Source organism: Pholcus phalangioides, unplaced genomic scaffold (genome assembly GCF_987345545.1).
Source record: "Pholcus phalangioides strain wild (caught in Gottingen) unplaced genomic scaffold, Ppha-v1.0 ptg000029l_1, whole genome shotgun sequence".
Classification (NCBI taxonomy): domain Eukaryota; kingdom Metazoa; phylum Arthropoda; class Arachnida; order Araneae; family Pholcidae; genus Pholcus; species Pholcus phalangioides.
Window position 1 is genome coordinate 5,624,209 of NW_028301619.1, and position 19,789 is coordinate 5,643,997.

Sequence of the window (19,789 nt, forward strand, 5' to 3'; positions counted from 1 at the left end):
AATTTTCCGTTTTTCTGTTTAATATTTCTGTGATAATTTGTGACAATTTTCCTACTCATGTCTTTAAACATTTATTAATTGAATTAAACATATATTAATTCTTAAAATGTTCTTAGTTGAAAGTTTTCGAATTCCGAAATAAGATGTGCTCGTCTATTTACGGGAAGTTTAGAAAATTTTGCAATGCATATATTCAATTCATTCTCGCAGCATTTTTTTTCATTCGTTTTTCCTCTTCAAAGCTCTATAATAGCGTTTCTCAACCTATGGTCCGCGACAATGACATAGGTGGTCCGCAGGTAGGATTGATATAAAAATTATTCACCCGTTGTAATTACAACCACATGGGTTCAAATAAAATTATACCTTTATAATTATTTTCACCATACATCTTCGAGAAGAATGCAGGAAATTGTGATCCTAAATACGAGATATCACTAAATTTTGCCAAAAACTGCAATTTATGGCTTTTAAATGCAATTTGACAATTACGGTTGAAATTGCTGAAGGGTGTGGAAATAAGGGGCCGCTACAAATCGCAGTAAAAATACATATTTCACGAAAAAATATTCCAGTGATCTGATGACCATATTTCATTGAGAAAAATAAAATTCGTTAAAGTGGTATCTTAAATAATAATCCGTAAAAAATACAGGGCAACGCAAATTGTCATCAAGAACATTGTCAGAAGTAGGCACAATCACCCATCGTAATTAAAATTCCAAAAACAATTGAGGACAAAACGTTAACCTGACAAATATGTGAGATGATTATTTATAATTTTTGCCAGAATTATCACAAAAAAACAATTTATATACAGTATGAAAACGCCGTGTATTCACGACTTTAGTAAACATTAAAAATTCAAATAAGTATCGTTGAAAAAACGGGACGAACTTGTAGAGAAAATCGGGCGAACAAAAGGTGTTACAGGAATGTCCCGTAATACGGGACACAAGCGGTCCGTCAAATTGTTTTGGACATTTTACTGATCCTTGTTTTCAGAAAGGTTGAGAAACACTGCTCTATATAAATAATGCTCACTGCTCTATAATATAACATCTTATAAGGGAAATTATGGTCGACGATGAGAAAGCTTTACCAAAATTTCGCAAATTCTAATGCAGTTGATGCCACTTATTAAGATCAGTGATAATGTTATTATTTGGGTATTTTTATCATTTTTCCAAGGAACAGAACGTACCAATATCATAACGTGGGGAAAAAATTCGTTTACAGTCATCGAAATGTCTGATGAAGTTATCAATTTTTTTCCGCCGAAATTTTTTTTTGTGCTTTCTGAAACTAAGGTTTTTAACCAAACTTATTTTCGCCCCTGTAAGTTATCGTTATCAAGCTGCAAGACCATGTAGGAGGCTAGAAGGTGTTCTCTCCCCCTCCCGCCCTTGTTGGCAAACATTTCCGTACTCTATAATCGGTCCGTAGTATTCGCTGCAATCCATGTACGTGTGGAGCTGCTTTTGAAATGGCCTTCCTATGAAGGCTAATTTATATTACAAAAAAAAGATCTTTTTCGAGTTCTTGATCAGTTTCTTTCACTTGACCAGATTCAAATTTGTTTTTCCGAGAGGCTTTCTCAAGGTATCTATGAAACGTATTGTACATTAAAAAAAATTAATTCCTCATGTGCATTAGAGAGTTTCATTCTAATGCCTTACGATGGCTGAATAAAAAAAAGGCGGCATTTTAGCTTTTTAAAAGTCTCATTTTGTACAAGCCACCTTGTACAAATTGCATTCAATGATTGAAATCATCTTGATCTCATGCATTCGTATGTCAAATTTGCCGTAAGTGTGTTCTTTTGATGATGGGTACAAGCAGTGCTCGCGACTGGGAAAAAGGTTGAGGACCTCTGCTCTAAGGATGGCTAATAACACAAGAGCAAGATAGGGAACAGCGATTGACTATAGTAATAATACGGACGAACAGTTTTTCGAAAAAAAAACCAACAAATTTTACTTAATTATTTAGTGACGAATATCCCAAAAGAAAAAACTTGTGCAAACGAAGCTAAAAATTTCTAAGTAATCGAATAATAAAAATGAATAAACTTGAAATTCATCTCGTTTTTATATTACTCATAAACCATTTTTTCGAAAATCGAATGGGTAGAACGACAAAAAACGTTGGAATGCCGAATAAATCTTTTTTTTCGTAGTCATCATGACTTTTTAACTCTGGTCTCGATAATGGGTTATTCGTATGATTCGTACGTAAGTGGTGGAAGATGGCTTCTCGTCGAATTCCTTTCATCACTTAGCTTTTCTTCCACTACAAAATTGATTTCCTTTTTTTTATTCGTTTTGGAATTTTCTTTTTCTGATGTCTTTGCAAAACAAAACTTTTTTTTTTTTGCTTGTAAATAAATGTTCAGCATAAACACCAGGGAATTTAATAAAGTTCTTTGTCCCTCCTTGACCTCTTTTATTGTCTGCGTCAAAATGAATGTGACTCAAACTTACCCCATTAGAACCAATGGGAAAAACTTTTTTATTCTTAAAAATACTCCAATATCACCTGTTGTTTCCATTCAAATATGCAAATACAAGGCCTTAACAGGCAAAATGCAAAACGAGGTGGCTGAAAAAAGGTGGTATATCCCTAACAAATATGGATGTCATATATTTCTAAAATACAGCAACCCTTAATTAAAAATGCAATTATAAAAACTGAAGACTATATATACGGGATAAAATATAATACAATTTCCCCATAAAAAGTGTTTATGGTTGTCTTATCTAAGTATGGATAGCTTCTCGATTTATCTCAATATGTTTATCGTACTTCTTTTTAAACGTGTTACAATTGTGTTGGAATTCACCACCCCCGGAGGTAAGTTATTCCATTTATTAACAACCCTATTAGAGAAGAATTCCCTGCGACACGACAACCTAGAATCGTCCCTTACCAATCGATACTAGTGTCCCCTTGTCAATGCAATCCATTGACGGCATATTAATAATTCATGGCTCATCCTATCCATCCCGTGGAAAATTTTGAACAACTTATTCTATTGTATTGTATTTTCAGCGAACGTATTTAACATAGAAGGATTGAAATACTAAGAATTGTGCCATTTAGACCCCTCCACCTCTAATTTTGTACTCTGTGTTGAGTTATTCGTCGTTCATTCTTTTTGAGAATGTTTGCTGCTTCATTTTTTTCTCATAAGCCGAGATAAAGTAAGCTGCTATCAAATTTTCTTTCCAAATGAGGAATTCGCATCGAAAACTTGCGAGTTGATGAATACAGCTCAAGTGTATGACTACATGTCTTGTACCACTGCTCTTTGAGTGTCACCACCAATTCTAAAAGAGCTGCCAATGTCTCGAAGACGACCCAAGAGAGTGTTTATCCGCACAGAAGTGTTATGGAGGAAAATATTGAACAACTTCAGTTTTCTCAATTAAGATCGGCTTTGACTAGCGAATTGATTGCCAAAAAGCTGAATGTCAATAATGTTTCGGAGTACATAATCACTGATATTCTTGGCGAAAGAAAAGTTAGCGTCAAATGTTCGGCCCGAAATGGGGCTGGCTCACATATAATCATATCACTTATTAATCGATACTTATACTGCAGTTTCCCGTCAAACATAAAGTTTGAGGGATACTCCACGCACCCTAATCCTCCGACTTATAGATATAAATATAGATGGCAGCACTGAAAAAAATCAAACACAACACTACATACGAACTCAGACTGTTAGGTGTACACACACAGTTACACTTCCGGCACAACTCACTAGGTAGTAAATCGCCCATATAGAGATGGTGATAGACCTGAGTTGTGCTCGGTTTGAAAGAAAGAAAGTGTATTATATTTTATAATTATTGCTTTTTTTAATTGTTCTTATTAGGTTGCTGAATTTTCGATATAGTTCAGATATATTTAACATCATATTTTTTATTGGCATCTTTTTTCAGCCACCTCGTTGGGCATTTTGTCTGTTGTGGACTTTATGTTTGTAATGTATTAATATTGTTCTAAGGACTTTTCTTTCAAAATGTGTCTTTGAACCCACAAGAGAAGATACCATACTCGATCTTGCTCTTACGAATTCGGAACAACTGGTGCTTTTGATATAAAAATGAAATCGTCGACTAGTAGCGTTCAACTGTTAGACCAATTTAGAGAAAAATGTACGAGTGTTTTCAGGAAGTGCGTATATACCCTTTATTGCAAAAAATCTCATCAAAATAAAAAGCCACAGTGGTTTACTTTCACTTTGCAAAAAGCTTTAAAAAACAACACAGCAGGCTTTCAAGAAAATGAAATATGAATGGATAGATGAATCTCTACAAATGAGGCGATGCGAAAACGATTTAAAGCTCAAATGGAAACGAATAGTATCTTGAGAATAACCTGGTTACCGATACATGTGGAGATCCTACATTTCTCCATGTATGTGAATCGAAATGTTCAAACAGAGCGTGAGTTGCTGATAGCTCATATCATATTATATTAGGGAAAGAACTTAAAGACGACAAGGATATTTGTGAGGTATTTAGTGATTTATTTTGTTCAGTATTCAATAGGACAATGAAGAACAACAGTTTTGTTCTTGTGAACTGAATGATATACAGATAGAGGAAGGGGAGGTTCTTATAAACGAATTAGACTGCGTGAGGCACCTGGGCCCAAAAGTTTTCATCTACGAGTTATAATGGAGTGTGTCGTGGTTTTAGTTGTCATAGTCGCAGAAATAATCTGTTGTAATGATAGGGAAGGCCGTGGGAGGCCGATCCACAGGATTGGAAAATGGCTAATGTTGTGCCAAATTTTTAGCAATAAGAAAACTGAGATGCATACAACTTCAGAACAGTGAGCTTAACTTGTAATCTTTCCAAGATTTTTGAACGCATTCAACAACTTGTTGATTGGCTTGAGGGAAATAGCATTTTGTTTAAATTATAACATGGCTTCTGACAGGCCAGATCAGCCTTCTCAGTTTTTTTAAAATGATGTGACAAATATTTTAGATGAGGGGAAGGGTGATTGACATTGTTTTTTTTCTGGATTTTTTTTGAAAGAGCTTTCGACAAGATTGAACATGCCTTTCATTAGGTTGCATTAAATAGCAATCTGTGGTAATCCTTTGAATTTGGTGAGTTCTTAGCTGCGAATAGACAACAAAGGGTTATGGTGAACAGCATGATGGGCTCCTGAGCAACGTGTTGTTCATAGACCCCTTTCTAACCTGGCTACTCTACTACTACTTTATCGCACACCAACTCCGATCATATCGCCATACAGTAACTTAGTACCGATCGAATTGGATCATAAAAGAAGGCGCCACCTGTTGTCTCAGGTTCGATAGGAAAAGAAGTTGTTATCCTAACCTGGCTGGAAACACAAGCCCAACATTTTGCATACTTATTTTCAAAAATAATAGTGCAGATCTCATTAATTCATGGAGATTCCCCCTAATGCACCTAAGGTCCCCGGAATGTGCCCAAGTGAGCCCGTGCGTTTTGACGTCGGTCAAAATGTCTCTAGTTGGACATTTATAAACAACCCTAGACACGAATGCACTTAGAATGCATACTGGGCCGGGAAAAATACTCACAAAGCCACAAAGCGTGTTAGAATTTATGTAAATAAAAGCAGCCAGATACAAATTAACAATACTAAAAATACTAAAATAAATAAATTGATCAATTCATTTGTTCATCCATTCATTAAAAATTCCACAGGGAAGTGTACTCGGGCCAGTATGGTTTTCTGTTTTCATTGATAAACTGAAGGAGGAAATAGAGAGAGATAGAACAGTCAACTAATCTGCCGATGATTTGAAATTGATGGATATTGCATACAAAGGGTTTCAAATTGTTTGAGCCCCCAAGCTTCCAAATTCGTTAAGGAAGAAGTAATTCCAATGCGTAGAGTGGGAAAAAGTGACAGCAAACCATAGACATGACTATACAATACATTCAAGTAATTTAAAAGTAAAAGGGAAAAATGAAACGGCTAATATATCAAGAGAACCAACCTCTTTAAGTCCAGTATTACCAATGTCAGAACTCGGTACTCGTCATGACATCAGTCACAACGTAAGATAATAAGTCTATACGATAAAAAATCTAACGGACTGAGTTGTGTGTAATAATTAGTAGGCTATTCTTAATTAGTTGGTTTATTGTTAGTTAATAATCGCGTAAATTTGTTACATAACTAATATAGCAAACAATAGCTATTTGATCATTTATTGTCTTAATTTTAATTTACCGGACCTTCTCAAAGAAGTTTAGGATCACCGTCTGAAAGTACTTCTGTCTTCCACTTTCTTAATCAAGTTAGACGAATTCTGGAACATGGAATTTAGTCTTGGAGGCCATATTTGCAATGGATATAGATTTGACTGAAGTTATTCAAAGGTTTGCAAGAATGTCAACTGGGTTGCGAGGATTGAGGTACAAGAAAGACTTCTAATACTATGTATTTCCTATGTCTATAAAACAATGGAGATATGGAGGGGGGACGGTTATATTATGATTATAAGATAGACGATTAAGATGCTTAAGTGTTTTCTATCAATTGTGGACTAACGTTTTTCAAGTGTTCAGACGCAAATTTTCAAGTGTTCAGACAAGAGAACATAACATAAAAGATAAATCTAGATCAGGGGTTTTTTAACCTTTTTCCATCTCGCATCCCTCAGTACAATTGGATTTATTTTCCTGCATCCCCCCTTAAATAATGTGTGGTCTATTTGTTGAAAATTTAGTTTCGCTTTTTTCTGATTGCTAGTAAGAGCCACGTCTCGGTTTCTCTCTCTCTTAGCAATTTTTTTCACACTTATATTGTTCTATATTTTCTTTTTTTATGAATAAAATTGAATTGAATTGAATTACTGTATTGCAGCGTTACTCAACCTATGGTCCATTACGATGGTACAAATGGTACGCAGGCAAATTGGGTAGTTTAATTCTAAATGAATAAAAAATTATTTCATTTGATCATTTTTGTCGCACCACGGTCATTTTCTGCACACGAGGGCTAATTAGACCGGGACCTACAATTTATTGCCGATTCCGAACGGCAGGCTTGTTTTTATACTCATCGAGAGGTTGGCACGTTAACCCCTCGATGGGGGACTCCCTGCGGTAGCAATTTTTTGCTGCGGTCAAGTCGCCGTTTTTTGTTGTACCCCTGTGTCAGGAAAGTTTTCTGACAAGGATGAACCGGGTATCGAACTCGCGACACCTCTAAACATCCTTTGGTACTTTAGGCGAGCATCTTATCGACCGGGCTACCGCGCCCAAAAATTGATGTAATAGATAAAACTATAATTGCATATTAGAATTCATACTTAGGGTAACTAAAGCATATTTCATCAAGAAAAATTCTGGATGTAGTTACTTTACAGTATTACAGCGATTGCTTCAGATTAAAGTAGTCGAAAAATGCAATTTTGGACAAATTTGCAAATGTATTTCACGATAAAAAGCGTTCATCATAGCCAGGTGGCTATATTCCATTGACAAAATGATTGAAAATTTGAATATTAAAAAGGATAAAAATGGGATCATCAACAATTGTCACCAAAAACGCTGCTGTAAATCAGAAAAAAAGCACCAACTGTTGCTGAAATTACCTAAAAAAATTATCAATGGGTGGGAAATGAGGAGCTTTTCGAAATCGTGGGAAATCGAAATGTAGTTAATGGGAATAATGCTGAACATGGCAAATATATGAGATGAAGATTCATAAATGATAGCTATAATATTAAGAAGTCACCAACGAGTAAGGAAATGCAAATAAAATAATTGCCTTATTCGTTGATGACTTCTTAATATTCTTGGGCAAAGTTGATCTACTCTTCCATATAGCCATAATTATCACAATATAATTTATAAGTTATGAAAACAATCTTCATTAACGATTTCAGTAAATATTATGAATTCAAAAGGCCTTCGTTTTAAAAAACGAGACAGTTTTTGTATAAAGAACGTTGGAAAGGCCAAAAATATGTGAAAATACAAGAATATCCCGTAAAATACTGAACATGTAGTCACACTAGTCATACTGTAAATTAGTGGTCCGTCGAAATAGTTTCAAAGATGATATTTCCAAAATGTGTGTGTGCGCGCGTGTGCAGAAAAGGGTTGGTCCTATGTAAAGAGATATAATCACGTTGCAGCTCCTGTCCGGAAACTTTTTGCAGAAACGGTGTAGCTTCTCTAATGAAAATATTCATGTTTCTGATGTATATTTGAATATTCAAAAATGAAAAAGAAACAACTTGAAAACTAATATGTATTTTTACCGTGAATTTACATTTAATGATAGCAATTTGATGTATTTATACAGGGTGTTTCAAAAAGAATCATCCGATTTAAAAAAATCATAACTATTCAGCTTTTAATCCGTTTTGATCGAATAATATATAAGTAGAAAGAGGAAAATCTCGAGTTTCATGCAGTTGCCGACAGGTAGCTCTAACGCTCTTCCTTCGGCCGCCACTTCAGTGTTTGTCAAGATGGCGACTGCACAACAGAAATCGTTTTGTGTTCTAAGCTTCGTGAAGTGTGAGTCCGTAACAACTGTTCATCGTGCTTTCCGTCGACAATACCCTGGTGTTGAACTTCCTACAGCTCAGAGCATTAGGCGATAGTATAAACAATTCCGAGACACGGGTTGTCTGTGTAAAGGAAAATCCCCTGGCAGTCCCCGAATGTCAAACAAAAATGTGGAGCGCACCCGGCAGAGTTTCGCACGTAGTCCACAGAAATCCACTCGCAGTGGATGCAAAAATGTCGCAAAAGTTTGGGACGAATTTGACTACCGTATAGACATACGCCCTGCATCCCAAGGTGGACATATTAAGCACCTTCGATTTGGTTTGTAAAAAAGTATGATTAGCCATGTAATATATATATAAAATTAATCTTAAGTGTCTATATATATGTTCAATGTTTTTCGTAATATACGCATTTCAAATCGGGTGATTCTTTTGAACACCCTGTATTTTGTGGGTGCAGGGTCTTAATCGGAATTATGCTAAGATGGATTGAGCTAATTAAATGCAGCTTCACAAATTACTGATAAGTGATATTCAAATGCTGCTCGAGTCGAGCTAATTACTTGTCAGTGTCAGAGGTAAGTCTCGGTGGTTTAAATTAAAGAACGTCTTGACTAATGGAGTCTCTGAATAAATAGTTATACAGCATGCACCTCAAATCCGTCGAATAAAGAAAACCCATAGAATTACATTATGTCGCCATACTTCAATTTAGATATATATAATTGAACAGGGAAAAAAAGCGCGAAGACCGAACGATTTTATTCATTCATCCAAGTATTTTCGATTTCTATTGACGTGCTAGATTATTTCGAGACGGATAAAATAGTGTACTTCGAAAAGACTGAGAAATCTGTCCAGTTTGGGTGAGCAATTGATCACCAATTAAATGTTGACTTTGAAACGCCTATATAAAATGTCTTACTACACCAGAAGTTTCAAAATTCAGAAATAGTGTTTTGTACTAGAAGTCCAAGTTTTTTTGGTCACTATGTTTATTAGACAAATAATTAGTTCGGAAAGAGAGAGAGACAGAAAGTACCATACGGGGAAATCAGGGTTTCTCGATAGCATTGACACTTAACACATTCAACCAATTACAGTCATGCTAATTTAATTGTTCGTTATGTCGTCCATCAAATTTTGAAACAAGGTGAAATCACAGAATCGTGTTTACACTGTAGCTCGAAAAATATCAACCGAAATTTTTCGAATGTCAATGAAACGCGCGCGCGTGTATTTCAGATTCGAAACATTTTTAATGTTATCGTGATAAATGATGCTTTTGAGCTAAAATGTTAAAACCGAAAGTCGCCCGATGATTGAGATAGCCGATCAATGGAAATGTTTCGAGCTATAATCCTGTTGTCCGTAAAATGGGCCGCAGTAAATGTTTAAGATATTTTACAATACGAGGTGCCATTTTGCATACATATCACGCTGCCACACTGTTTAAGATAGCACATATCGCAGATCTTTGATACAACAGGACACTTTCTAACATAGATTCACCGTGGCGACACCGCACATGACGGCAAATCATAGGATGTCTCCATACGACTGAAATATTCTTCATACTAAGTCGTTATTCCAGTAATTGAAACGTTATTTTATTCCCAATTTATATTAGCCCTAGAATGGTACTTAAAAAAATCTATGCTTAATGATACAAATACGAACTACGTCTCTTAGACGTATAGTTACCATTCTAGTGTTAAAAACAACGTGATATCAAATTTTTCTTCAGCATTTTGCATGTTTACATGGTTTTATTACTTCTTTAAGATTTAACTGCATGTTTCTGCAAGGGTTTTGATTCAAGCAACGCCGTTAAACGCGTACAATCTATAACCCAACTAGTAAATCAATTGAACGTGAGTTTGCTCAATCCAATCCAGTTACACCTAGTTATATTTAGACATAATTTGACCAATTTTCCGGTAAAAAGGGTGGTTCCACTTTTAAGACCCGGACTTATTAGCTTCAAACCGATAAAGAAAAATATTCCAGTGAGTTATTTGCTATCTTAGCAACCGAAAATGTTGTTAAAAAACAGAAAAAGTGATTATCAAGTTTATGAGTACCTAGTATATACTGAATATAGCAAAAAATATCTCTCTAAACATCATTTGCAGTTTCAAAGTTTGAATTACACAAAACACTGAAAGCTCTGAAAGAATTCCTTTCGATCGATTCATTTTTGCGGTAGAGGCAAACGCTAGCCATTCCATCGATCGCACTACAACTGCTTATGTATGATTTGCGCTACGTAGTTTCTCGGCCTCATCCACTGTCTGATTCAAAAAAATGGCACTCGAAAATGAACCGAATTCTACTCCCTGTCTTCAAGACAAATACTAAAGTGACTTTTCCGATATTTCACTCGCAAGAGTCGCATAAACCAGGATTGAAAATCGAATTATGCGATGCGTGCTGAGGTTAGAGTCACGTCATCGTTGAATGGGAAACAATTTGTTTTGTGGATAAAACGCAGGTAATGTCCCTGTAAGGCACGTCCTTAGACAAGAAAGTTTTATACGGACATAATATATCATGTATTTGCATGTATATAGTTGAAGCTAACTTTAGAAAAGATGTATTAAAGCCATTCTGAAGGTCATGCACAGGCTTGAAACAAAGTTTCAAACTTTAACTTACTTTTGGGATAATACGTTTACTTTTTACTAAGTAATTTTGCATATTTCTGGAATTAAATTTCCTAATAAATTAGTCATGAAACAATAATTATCATGCTGTTAAGAATTTTACCAAAAATTTTTTAAATTATAACTTACTTTTTTTTCAAGGACATCAAAAACTCCAGTTACACATAAGATTCTTGTTATGAAATATTAATATAGATTATGGGTGTAATAAATTGAAATCCAAATACTAAAAATATTTTGAAATATTATGAAATTTTTACTTCGCCATACAAATGATATTTCCGAAATATGATACATGTTTTTGTCACCTCATTAAAATTATTAATATTCATATTAATTCAAAAATATTATTAAAAGCTAACTTTTTTTTCAGGTTACGTGATACAAAATGCCTGAACCAGCAAACGGCGCTCCCGTAGAGGGTGTGAGTGCAAAGTCTGAAGCTGAACAACTTCAGCTGAAGGCGAATCAAGTTACTGATGATGTAAGGTTATCCATAATCACTGATGATCATTCATATCGGTCATGTCCACATCTTAATATTCTCTTATTTTAATTCAATAATACATCAGTTCATAATTCAACACAATTTTTTTTTTAATAAATAAACCCAGTTTTAACAACACTATGTTTTTACACCACAATTTGCATTGAACGCATCAGCATTCTTTCATCTGAACACATGTACGCACTTAAGTAATTTTTGATGGTATTTATTGTGTTTGAAATTAAGCTTAAAAAATTTACGCTTCATTTTGAGTTTTTTATTAGATTGATTTTATAATTAGCTACTCAACTTGTGGGGTTTTTTTTTATTTTCGATACAGTCACTCAAAACTATATACAGTAGAACTTGGATAATTCGAACTTTTATGAACTCCCCTTGCGTTTTCTATCTAATTTAGTGTTAAAATATTTTATTCAATTCAAAATTTTTCAAATTTTTTAGATAATCCGAAGTTTTAGGGGGGAAAATCATGATTTTTGTGTGAGCAAATTTAGGTTAGAGAAATTCTACAAGAATTTAGACTTGGTTTATCTCGATTATTTTGTCAAAGACTAATACGAGTTTGAACAAATTCTGTTTTTCCTATACTCTTTTTTTTTTTTGACAATGCCTATTTTAACATTGTCCATCTGGAGTGCATCGAGACTGTGTACCACTTGATACTGATTGTGCTTTTCAACCTATAGATCAAGATGTAACATTCAAAAAATCTGGATCTTTTTGTCATCATTAAATACAAATACAAATAAGTATAAAATGTATCGGAAAGCACAAATTTTTAATACGTTAATGAAAGTATATTTCCTTGATAGCATAAGAATGATGAGCAAAATTTGGTTTCCGTAAATCAGGCTTTGAACATGGTCAAGAAATTCTGCAGTGATGCTGATTACAGACCAGTAGAATAATGTAGGAGCCAAGATCAATTATATATTATAATTTACGAATTATTAAAATTTGGGAAATAATTTCATAATCGATGATAAAATTTTAATAATTTATAACTGTTATTAATATATTATAACTATTACCTATTTGAATGTTGATAATTAAGTTGCAATTTGTAGTCATTTCACAGATTCGGGATAGATTAATAGCATAATTCGAACTGTTTTCCAGTGACTTTGGACTTCGAATTAACCAAGTTCGACTGCATTTAATTATTATTTTATCACATATTACGGATATCACCATATGAACAAACACACCTGATTCAGCTGAGCTAAACTATTTTCTTCTGTTAGTTTTACATGTATGTGAAGTCTTGTGAATGTGTATATTGAATCACATATCTGATGCAATACTTTTTTTTTCAGTCTTTGGATGCCACCCGTAGGATGATGGCTCTCTGTGATGAGGTAAGTTTTCTAGTTTTATTTATTTCCCAGGTTACCAGTGCTCTTTTAAAACTTTACCAAATATTAATTTAAAGGCATATTTTGCTGGAATAAGATTAAAAATAGCAAAGGAGTATGCGTATTGAGGATATTAAACTTTTTTTTCAAAGTATAATAATAACTATGAGGATTAAATATTTTCATAGTTTTTGTGGCTAACTAACTCAAAAAGAATAAGTGAGATTATTTAATATTTTCATGAAGTGCTAATCGTCTGTAAAAACTGAATAAAAATCAGCAAAAAACTTACTTGTGCTTACAAGTAATATACGTAACCAGGCTTATTTGAATTATTTCCCTAAAATGAAAGACAGAAACTCTCAGTATGCGCCAAAGAGTAAAATTAAATGGGTATAAATATTGACCGTTCTCTATTTTTGATGAAATTAATATTTGCAGTTTTTTTCCATTAAAAATTGATAAAAACTCTATTCATCTGTGAAATACTCTTCACTGTATAAACTTATGTCGTGAGGAGAAACCAGTACTATAGATTCAATCTTTGCGAGTATGGAACTCGCGTTGAAAATTATTGTTTTGGAAAAAAATATATATGGTTTTCCACCACAAAAAGAGAATTAATTGAAATTAAATTTTGTGATAATTCCGTTTTTTTTTAAATTTTATTCAGTGTAAATGACAAAGATTAATTAAAAATTGAAGAAATTAAAAAATTAATTAAAAATTTTAATCCCTACTGGTCACAAAGTGTGTGTTAATTTTTTTTCCTTTTTGTTTATATTGTACCGTATTTTGATGCTCACTGTGTTTTTTGTATTTATGTCTGATTGTGTGTGTATTTGAAATTTTTAAAAAAACATACGCTTATACCTGTGGAAAATATTTTCTTTCACTGTTTGTAAAAAAAGCCAAACTGTTTTGTGAAAACACAAAAACTTTTAGTCAGTAAACAAAGTGCTAATAATTTTATATCAAGACTACTGTCTATCTAGGAGTGCGAAAATATTAAGCTTTATGTTTGTCTTTCATCCTTTTTTATATAAGTATCCTTCATAACTATCCCATTAGAAAAGTGCCGAAAAATATGGTTTATCTCCATATTATATAATATGGAGATTTATACGTGGAGTCCGTCTCAAAAAGTTTAAGCACAAGATGAAAATGCTGATAAAATAAAAATACAAATTCAAGATAATATTCAGAGGTATATTGTTACAGAATAGCAATCTAAATCCATTAAAATATGTTTTATTGAATACGCCATCAATGGTTAGTTAAAATAATATGGTTTTTTTTTTAATTTTTGGTGAGAAATAACTGTATATCATAAGTTAAGCACTTTATGCAAATTTTAAAGAAGACGTGTTGTGTCAGCTGAAATGACGTGTTTTCAGAATGGAATAAAACAGGGTATGTGTTTTCTTAGCTAGTGAATATAGTTGAAGTCATCGCAGGTCACGAGAGAACGATTTCTAGAATCTTCGAATTGGAAAGTAAGACTGTTAGACAAATTTCTAATATTCTTCACTGATCAAATCAACTGGTATATATAGAGTTCATGCCAAAGAGAATGTTTTCGATGAAAAACCGAAATCTGGAAGGCCACAAGATGTTGTCGGACAGACAGACTGATGCAGAGAATGGTGTCAACTCAAACATGTCTTTATGCAAAGTCAAAAATGTGAAAAATAATCTGTGGTTAAATATGTCATAACATACACTATGTAGACGCATAGGGGACTGCAACTACATTAAACTGAAAAAGAAATGTATACATACCATGTCTAAACAACGATGTCGCAAGAGATAAGAATGGAGTGGGGCAAGAACGTGTATTTTTTATGGAGACAAATGTCTGAAAGTAATATTCATCGAAGAGAAAAAGTTAAATTTAGATAGCCATGATGACTGGATCACTTACTGGCATGACTTTAAAGAAGAGCCAAGGACTTTCCTCGACCAATAAAAGGCTGCTAAATCACTGATGATTTGGAGAGGATTTTGTTTGAATGGTAAGGCCATTCTGTCGATTCTTGAGAGAAGACAAGACTTGAAGAAGAAGCAGAAAACACTCGAGCAACATTTGCTGCCTTTTGACGAGCTTCTTAGAGATCGGAGTGGGAGTTTCAGCATGAAAATGCTTCCTTTCACGCACATCAACATGCACAAAACAGTGTAGCTGTCACAAACATTTTCTTAAATTCGGACTGACCAGCACTGAGTCTGGGTCTAAACCTGAATCTTTGTGGCATTCTTATCCGTGACGTTTATGAGAATGGGGGAAAATAAAAGGTTCAAGAAGGACTCAGTATTGCTATCGAGGATGCTAGCATTCCCTGAAGCCAAAAATCCTTCAAAATATGATTCTGTCAGTGAGAACGCGTTAAAGTCATACAGGGACAGGAAAACATGCAATAACGAAATAAAAAGTCAATTATAAATATTATACCAAGAATTTTTTGTGTAGTTAAACTTTTGAGACAGATTAAAATTAACAATTTTTATTTTATATCAGAAATCATGATTAAATTATTACTCGTGAATTTTCATGTGAATTATAGCTATGGTGTCAAGGTACCTAATTGGCAAAAATATCAAAAGTATATTTGCTATTAATTTCCCCTCGTAATTGTCATATTTCTTTTGTGCTTAAACTTTTGAGACAGACTATAGAAAATAGTTCTTTCTTGATACGTAAGGGTCTTTTTTATCCCCATGCTGTTTCATTGAGAGAGAAAAGTTTTTTTAATTTAATTATCTTTTGAAAATAGAGCAAAGAAGCTGGCATCCGAACACTCGTAGCCCTCGACGATCAAGGGGGTAAGTTAATGATTCAAATAAATTCTTATATTATAAATGAATCATTTCTGCTTTCTTAGAACCGAACAGTATTAAAAATGAATAATCCAAAGAATAAATGAATGAATAATATATTTTAAATTTGTATCACAAGTTTTTCCAATTGCTATTGTGAAAAATATAGTATTAATATTCTCATTCCGATGAAACATTTTCTATTGTTTTCAGAACAACTGGACCGCATAGAAGAGGACATGGACAAGATAAACGCCGATATGAAAGAAGCGGAAAAGAATCTAGAGGGTATGGAGAAATGCTGCGGGATCTGCGTTTGCCCTTGCAACAAGTAATCGAAAATTCCCTATTCAATTTTTAAATGTCACATGCAAAATGAACGACTAAAAACTATATGAGAAGCTTATTCTAAAAAGGAAACATTTCTACTTCTTTCCAAAGAGGACTTTTTAACGGTTTAAGAATCGGTCAGATTATGCAACCAAGATTATTCAAACGGGAATATTTTTGGTAGAAATTACAATGTTGCAAACATTATAAAGTTTGTCGTTTAAATCAAAAGGGAACATATCCACCTTTTTCATACACTTCGGTATTTTTCATCTCTCGATAGTGGACACCCACGGGACCAAAAATTTTGTCCGCTAACGAGGGGTGCCCGTTAATGGATAATGAGATACATTGAGTCCCGTCGATGTAATTCAAAATTGTGTCCGTCAGTGGAGGTTTCGTTATGGGAGATTCCACTGTATAATTATCGTTTTTCTTATGTTAATGACGATAGGGCAGTTAGGGTACCTTCCTAGGCTTGTTAAAACCTTCTGGAATCAACAGGTGACGTAGAAATTTCCAATTTTTCAGACTTGACTAGCTCAAATTTTGATCAAAAGGTAACATTTTTACTATAATTTCTTTTAAACTTTGAAATTTTAAACTTACTTTAAAGTCTGTTCAAAACGGAACATTTTCGAAGTTCAAATGGGGATAACTCTCTTGAATGTTGATCAAGAACATGGTATTTAAATATTCGTCTATCATTCCGACGTGCTACCCCTGTTGGACGAGTCTCTGTTTTTGTAAAGCAAACGTATTCCTCCATTCCGAAACACATTTTTTACTTTTACTGTAAATTTAGCAAAAGTGGAAATGCTTCCTTTTGAAAATAATCTCCTCAAATTATCTGCCGAAAAAAGATGTGTTGTTTTTATTTTAACAAAATTCAATTTTCCAATGTTTCTAACTGCAGTCCTCACAAAAGCTACGTACGTACTTTATTTAGCAGCAGAAGATGTACAATCTCTCTAGTTTTTATGTTTAAAGAAATGAATAATCTTTGTTCAGTTTCGGAAAAAACAACTTTCTAAATATAATTTCTTGTTCATTTATTTTAGGTCATCCGACTTCAAAGAAGATGCCAGTACATGGAAAGCCAGCGAAGATGGGAAGATAGTCAACAACCAACCTGCTCGTGTAATGGATGATCGAAACGGAGCTGGACCTATGGGAGGATACATCGCAAAGTGAGTGACAATGTTTCTTTGAAGAAAGAATTAAAGAAAGAAAGAGAAATGGTTAAATATATATTTTTTTAAATATATAGGGGGAACCTGTTGTACCATGACCATAGTAAACCATATATAAAACACTTGAAATAGTTTTAATAATGCAGGGTAAGTCAAAATGAATGCCGGGTATTTCAAAGCTTTACTACGCAAAATATAATTAATGTATTTATTCAAAAGATACATACACACATGTAGAGGTATTATAATCAAGTTTTGAATGTAGTCCTCACAAATGTTCAATATGCGCTTCTTTTGTTGCGCGGCATACATCGCGTCTGTAATGCAATTCTTGCCAAACCTTGTGTAGCATGTCTGTATCGATGCTGGTGATAGCAGCTGTGATACGAGCTTTCAAATCAGTCATGGTCATTGGGCCTGGATTAGCACATACACACGATCCTTTACGAACCCTCACAAAAAAAATTATATACATATTTTTTTTGGAAATATAAAATTACAAACTGCCATTCGTAACTTGTGTATATTATCTTTTACAGTGAGTATCTTTTGAATAAATACATTAACTACATTTTCCGTAGTAAAGTTTTGAAATCCCGACATTCATTTTGACTTGTATTTCATTTTAGCCTTTTTATGTTTTTGGAGTGCAAGAGATTAGAATCCATCAGCTTACAACTGAATGTATTGAACTGCATGTATATACTGAATTTTTAACCATTTGTCTGTGATCTTGACAGAGACTTCGCAATTGGCACATTTTAGTAAAAAAATTGTGCGCTTGTTTTTGGTACGTTTCTTCTCGACATTGCAAGTTTACTGAACTGTATTTAGTAATTACGAGTACAATCTATGCAATCACCTGATGAACCACACCAAGTGCTCAATCATACCAAGCGCTGTGAATAAAGTTATTAATATTTTTCACAAATGGTGGAACATCGTGTAACTCGGAACACTATAAAACTTGAAATTTTTTTTAGTTTACCTTGAAATACTCAACTTACACTAATTTTTATAATCCTTTTTCTTTTGCTTATAAATACAATTTATATTTTAAATTTTAGTTCTAAACTTTCTTACTTATAAAAACTTCAGCTATATCCATTTCTTCTCTTCCGTTCACCTTCGGTTATTTCTTGGTCAAATTTGTTGAAAAAACATAAAATTTACAGTGTGGGATGAGCCCACAAAAAAACTTTTACCAAGTGAATTTCCTTAGTAGGAAAGGTGAGAAAATACTTTATTGTTCATCAATACCAGATGCACCAAATGTTGACATCACGAATGTTGTATCTGCGATGCAATCACCTAGCATCAAAGAAACTGACAGAACTAAAGATTTAAAAACATTCCATTTTCCTTTGTACATGAATAATGTAGAATAATTATGCACTTCATCTATATAAATACGTTTCTACCTCCATTATTGTTAATTTTTGGTATATATATTAATGGTCATATTTGTTTCATTATTTTGATTTAATTTTTATTCCAATTTATAATTTATATTAAAATACTTATTATATTAGTTTTCCATTAATATTTGTATTTTTTTTGTCTTCGTAATTTTACCCTGTTTCAAGGTACAAAAGTGCATGCTTCAAAGTACAAGACCCCATTTTGTATCTTGGAACATTTTTGCCTTTTTAAAAAATCCATATTTCATGATTACAGTAAGAAACAAAGGCAGTTTTAAATGTATATGATGTTTCATACAGTATACAGATACTAAAAAAAAGTTTAGTGAAATTTTACAGTAAAAATTGACTGAGAAAGACTTGACTTTTTCAAATTTTTTGTGAAAAAATAATTCATTTTTTCTTTCAAATTTTTTCAACCATGATGATGCAAAATACATTCATCCTCACATACAATTTTTTCCAGAGTTTTATTGCTGAATTTTATGTAATATACCACACATTTCTCGGAACTTAAAAACCCCCCTGAAAGTTCAACTCTGAGTGCTGCCCTCTGATGAAAGCCCCCAAAGTTAATATTCAGCATATTTTTAACTCAAAACACACGCAATCCTTTAAGTTAAACTCCCTGAAGTCAAAAGAAAATATTGAACCCACACATTTGTGGCACCAGGGTCTGAAAGAGTTATAGAAATCAGCTCGAATAAAATTTTTTAATGTTGCATCTTTTGCAGAGTTACGAACGATGCGCGAGAAGAAGAGATGGAAGATAATATGCAACAAGTCAGCACTATGATCGGAAACCTGCGTAACATGGCTATTGACATGGGAAGCGAAATGGATTCGCAAAACAGGCAACTCGACAGGATCAATCTGAAGGTAAAATAAACCAAGAGATATTTATAATATTTTAAATGATGAATTGCGAATGTTAAATGAAAGCTTGAAGATATG

General features: G+C 33.5%; 1 protein-coding gene across 1 annotated transcript in view; it reads left to right on the forward strand.

Annotated features, from left to right (window-relative positions):
- Window positions 1-19,789, forward strand: part of LOC149067613 (synaptosomal-associated protein 25-like) — a 41,572-nt gene that overhangs the window by 19,705 nt on the left and 2,078 nt on the right. Inside the window, exons 2-7 of the mRNA XM_089252454.1 lie at window positions 11,585-11,695; window positions 13,036-13,077; window positions 15,849-15,897; window positions 16,105-16,222; window positions 17,283-17,411; window positions 19,570-19,714. Coding sequence (XP_089108580.1) covers window positions 11,600-11,695; window positions 13,036-13,077; window positions 15,849-15,897; window positions 16,105-16,222; window positions 17,283-17,411; window positions 19,570-19,714 — 579 coding nt within the window. The 5' untranslated portion in view covers window positions 11,585-11,599. The remainder of the gene's footprint in view (window positions 1-11,584; window positions 11,696-13,035; window positions 13,078-15,848; window positions 15,898-16,104; window positions 16,223-17,282; window positions 17,412-19,569; window positions 19,715-19,789) is intronic.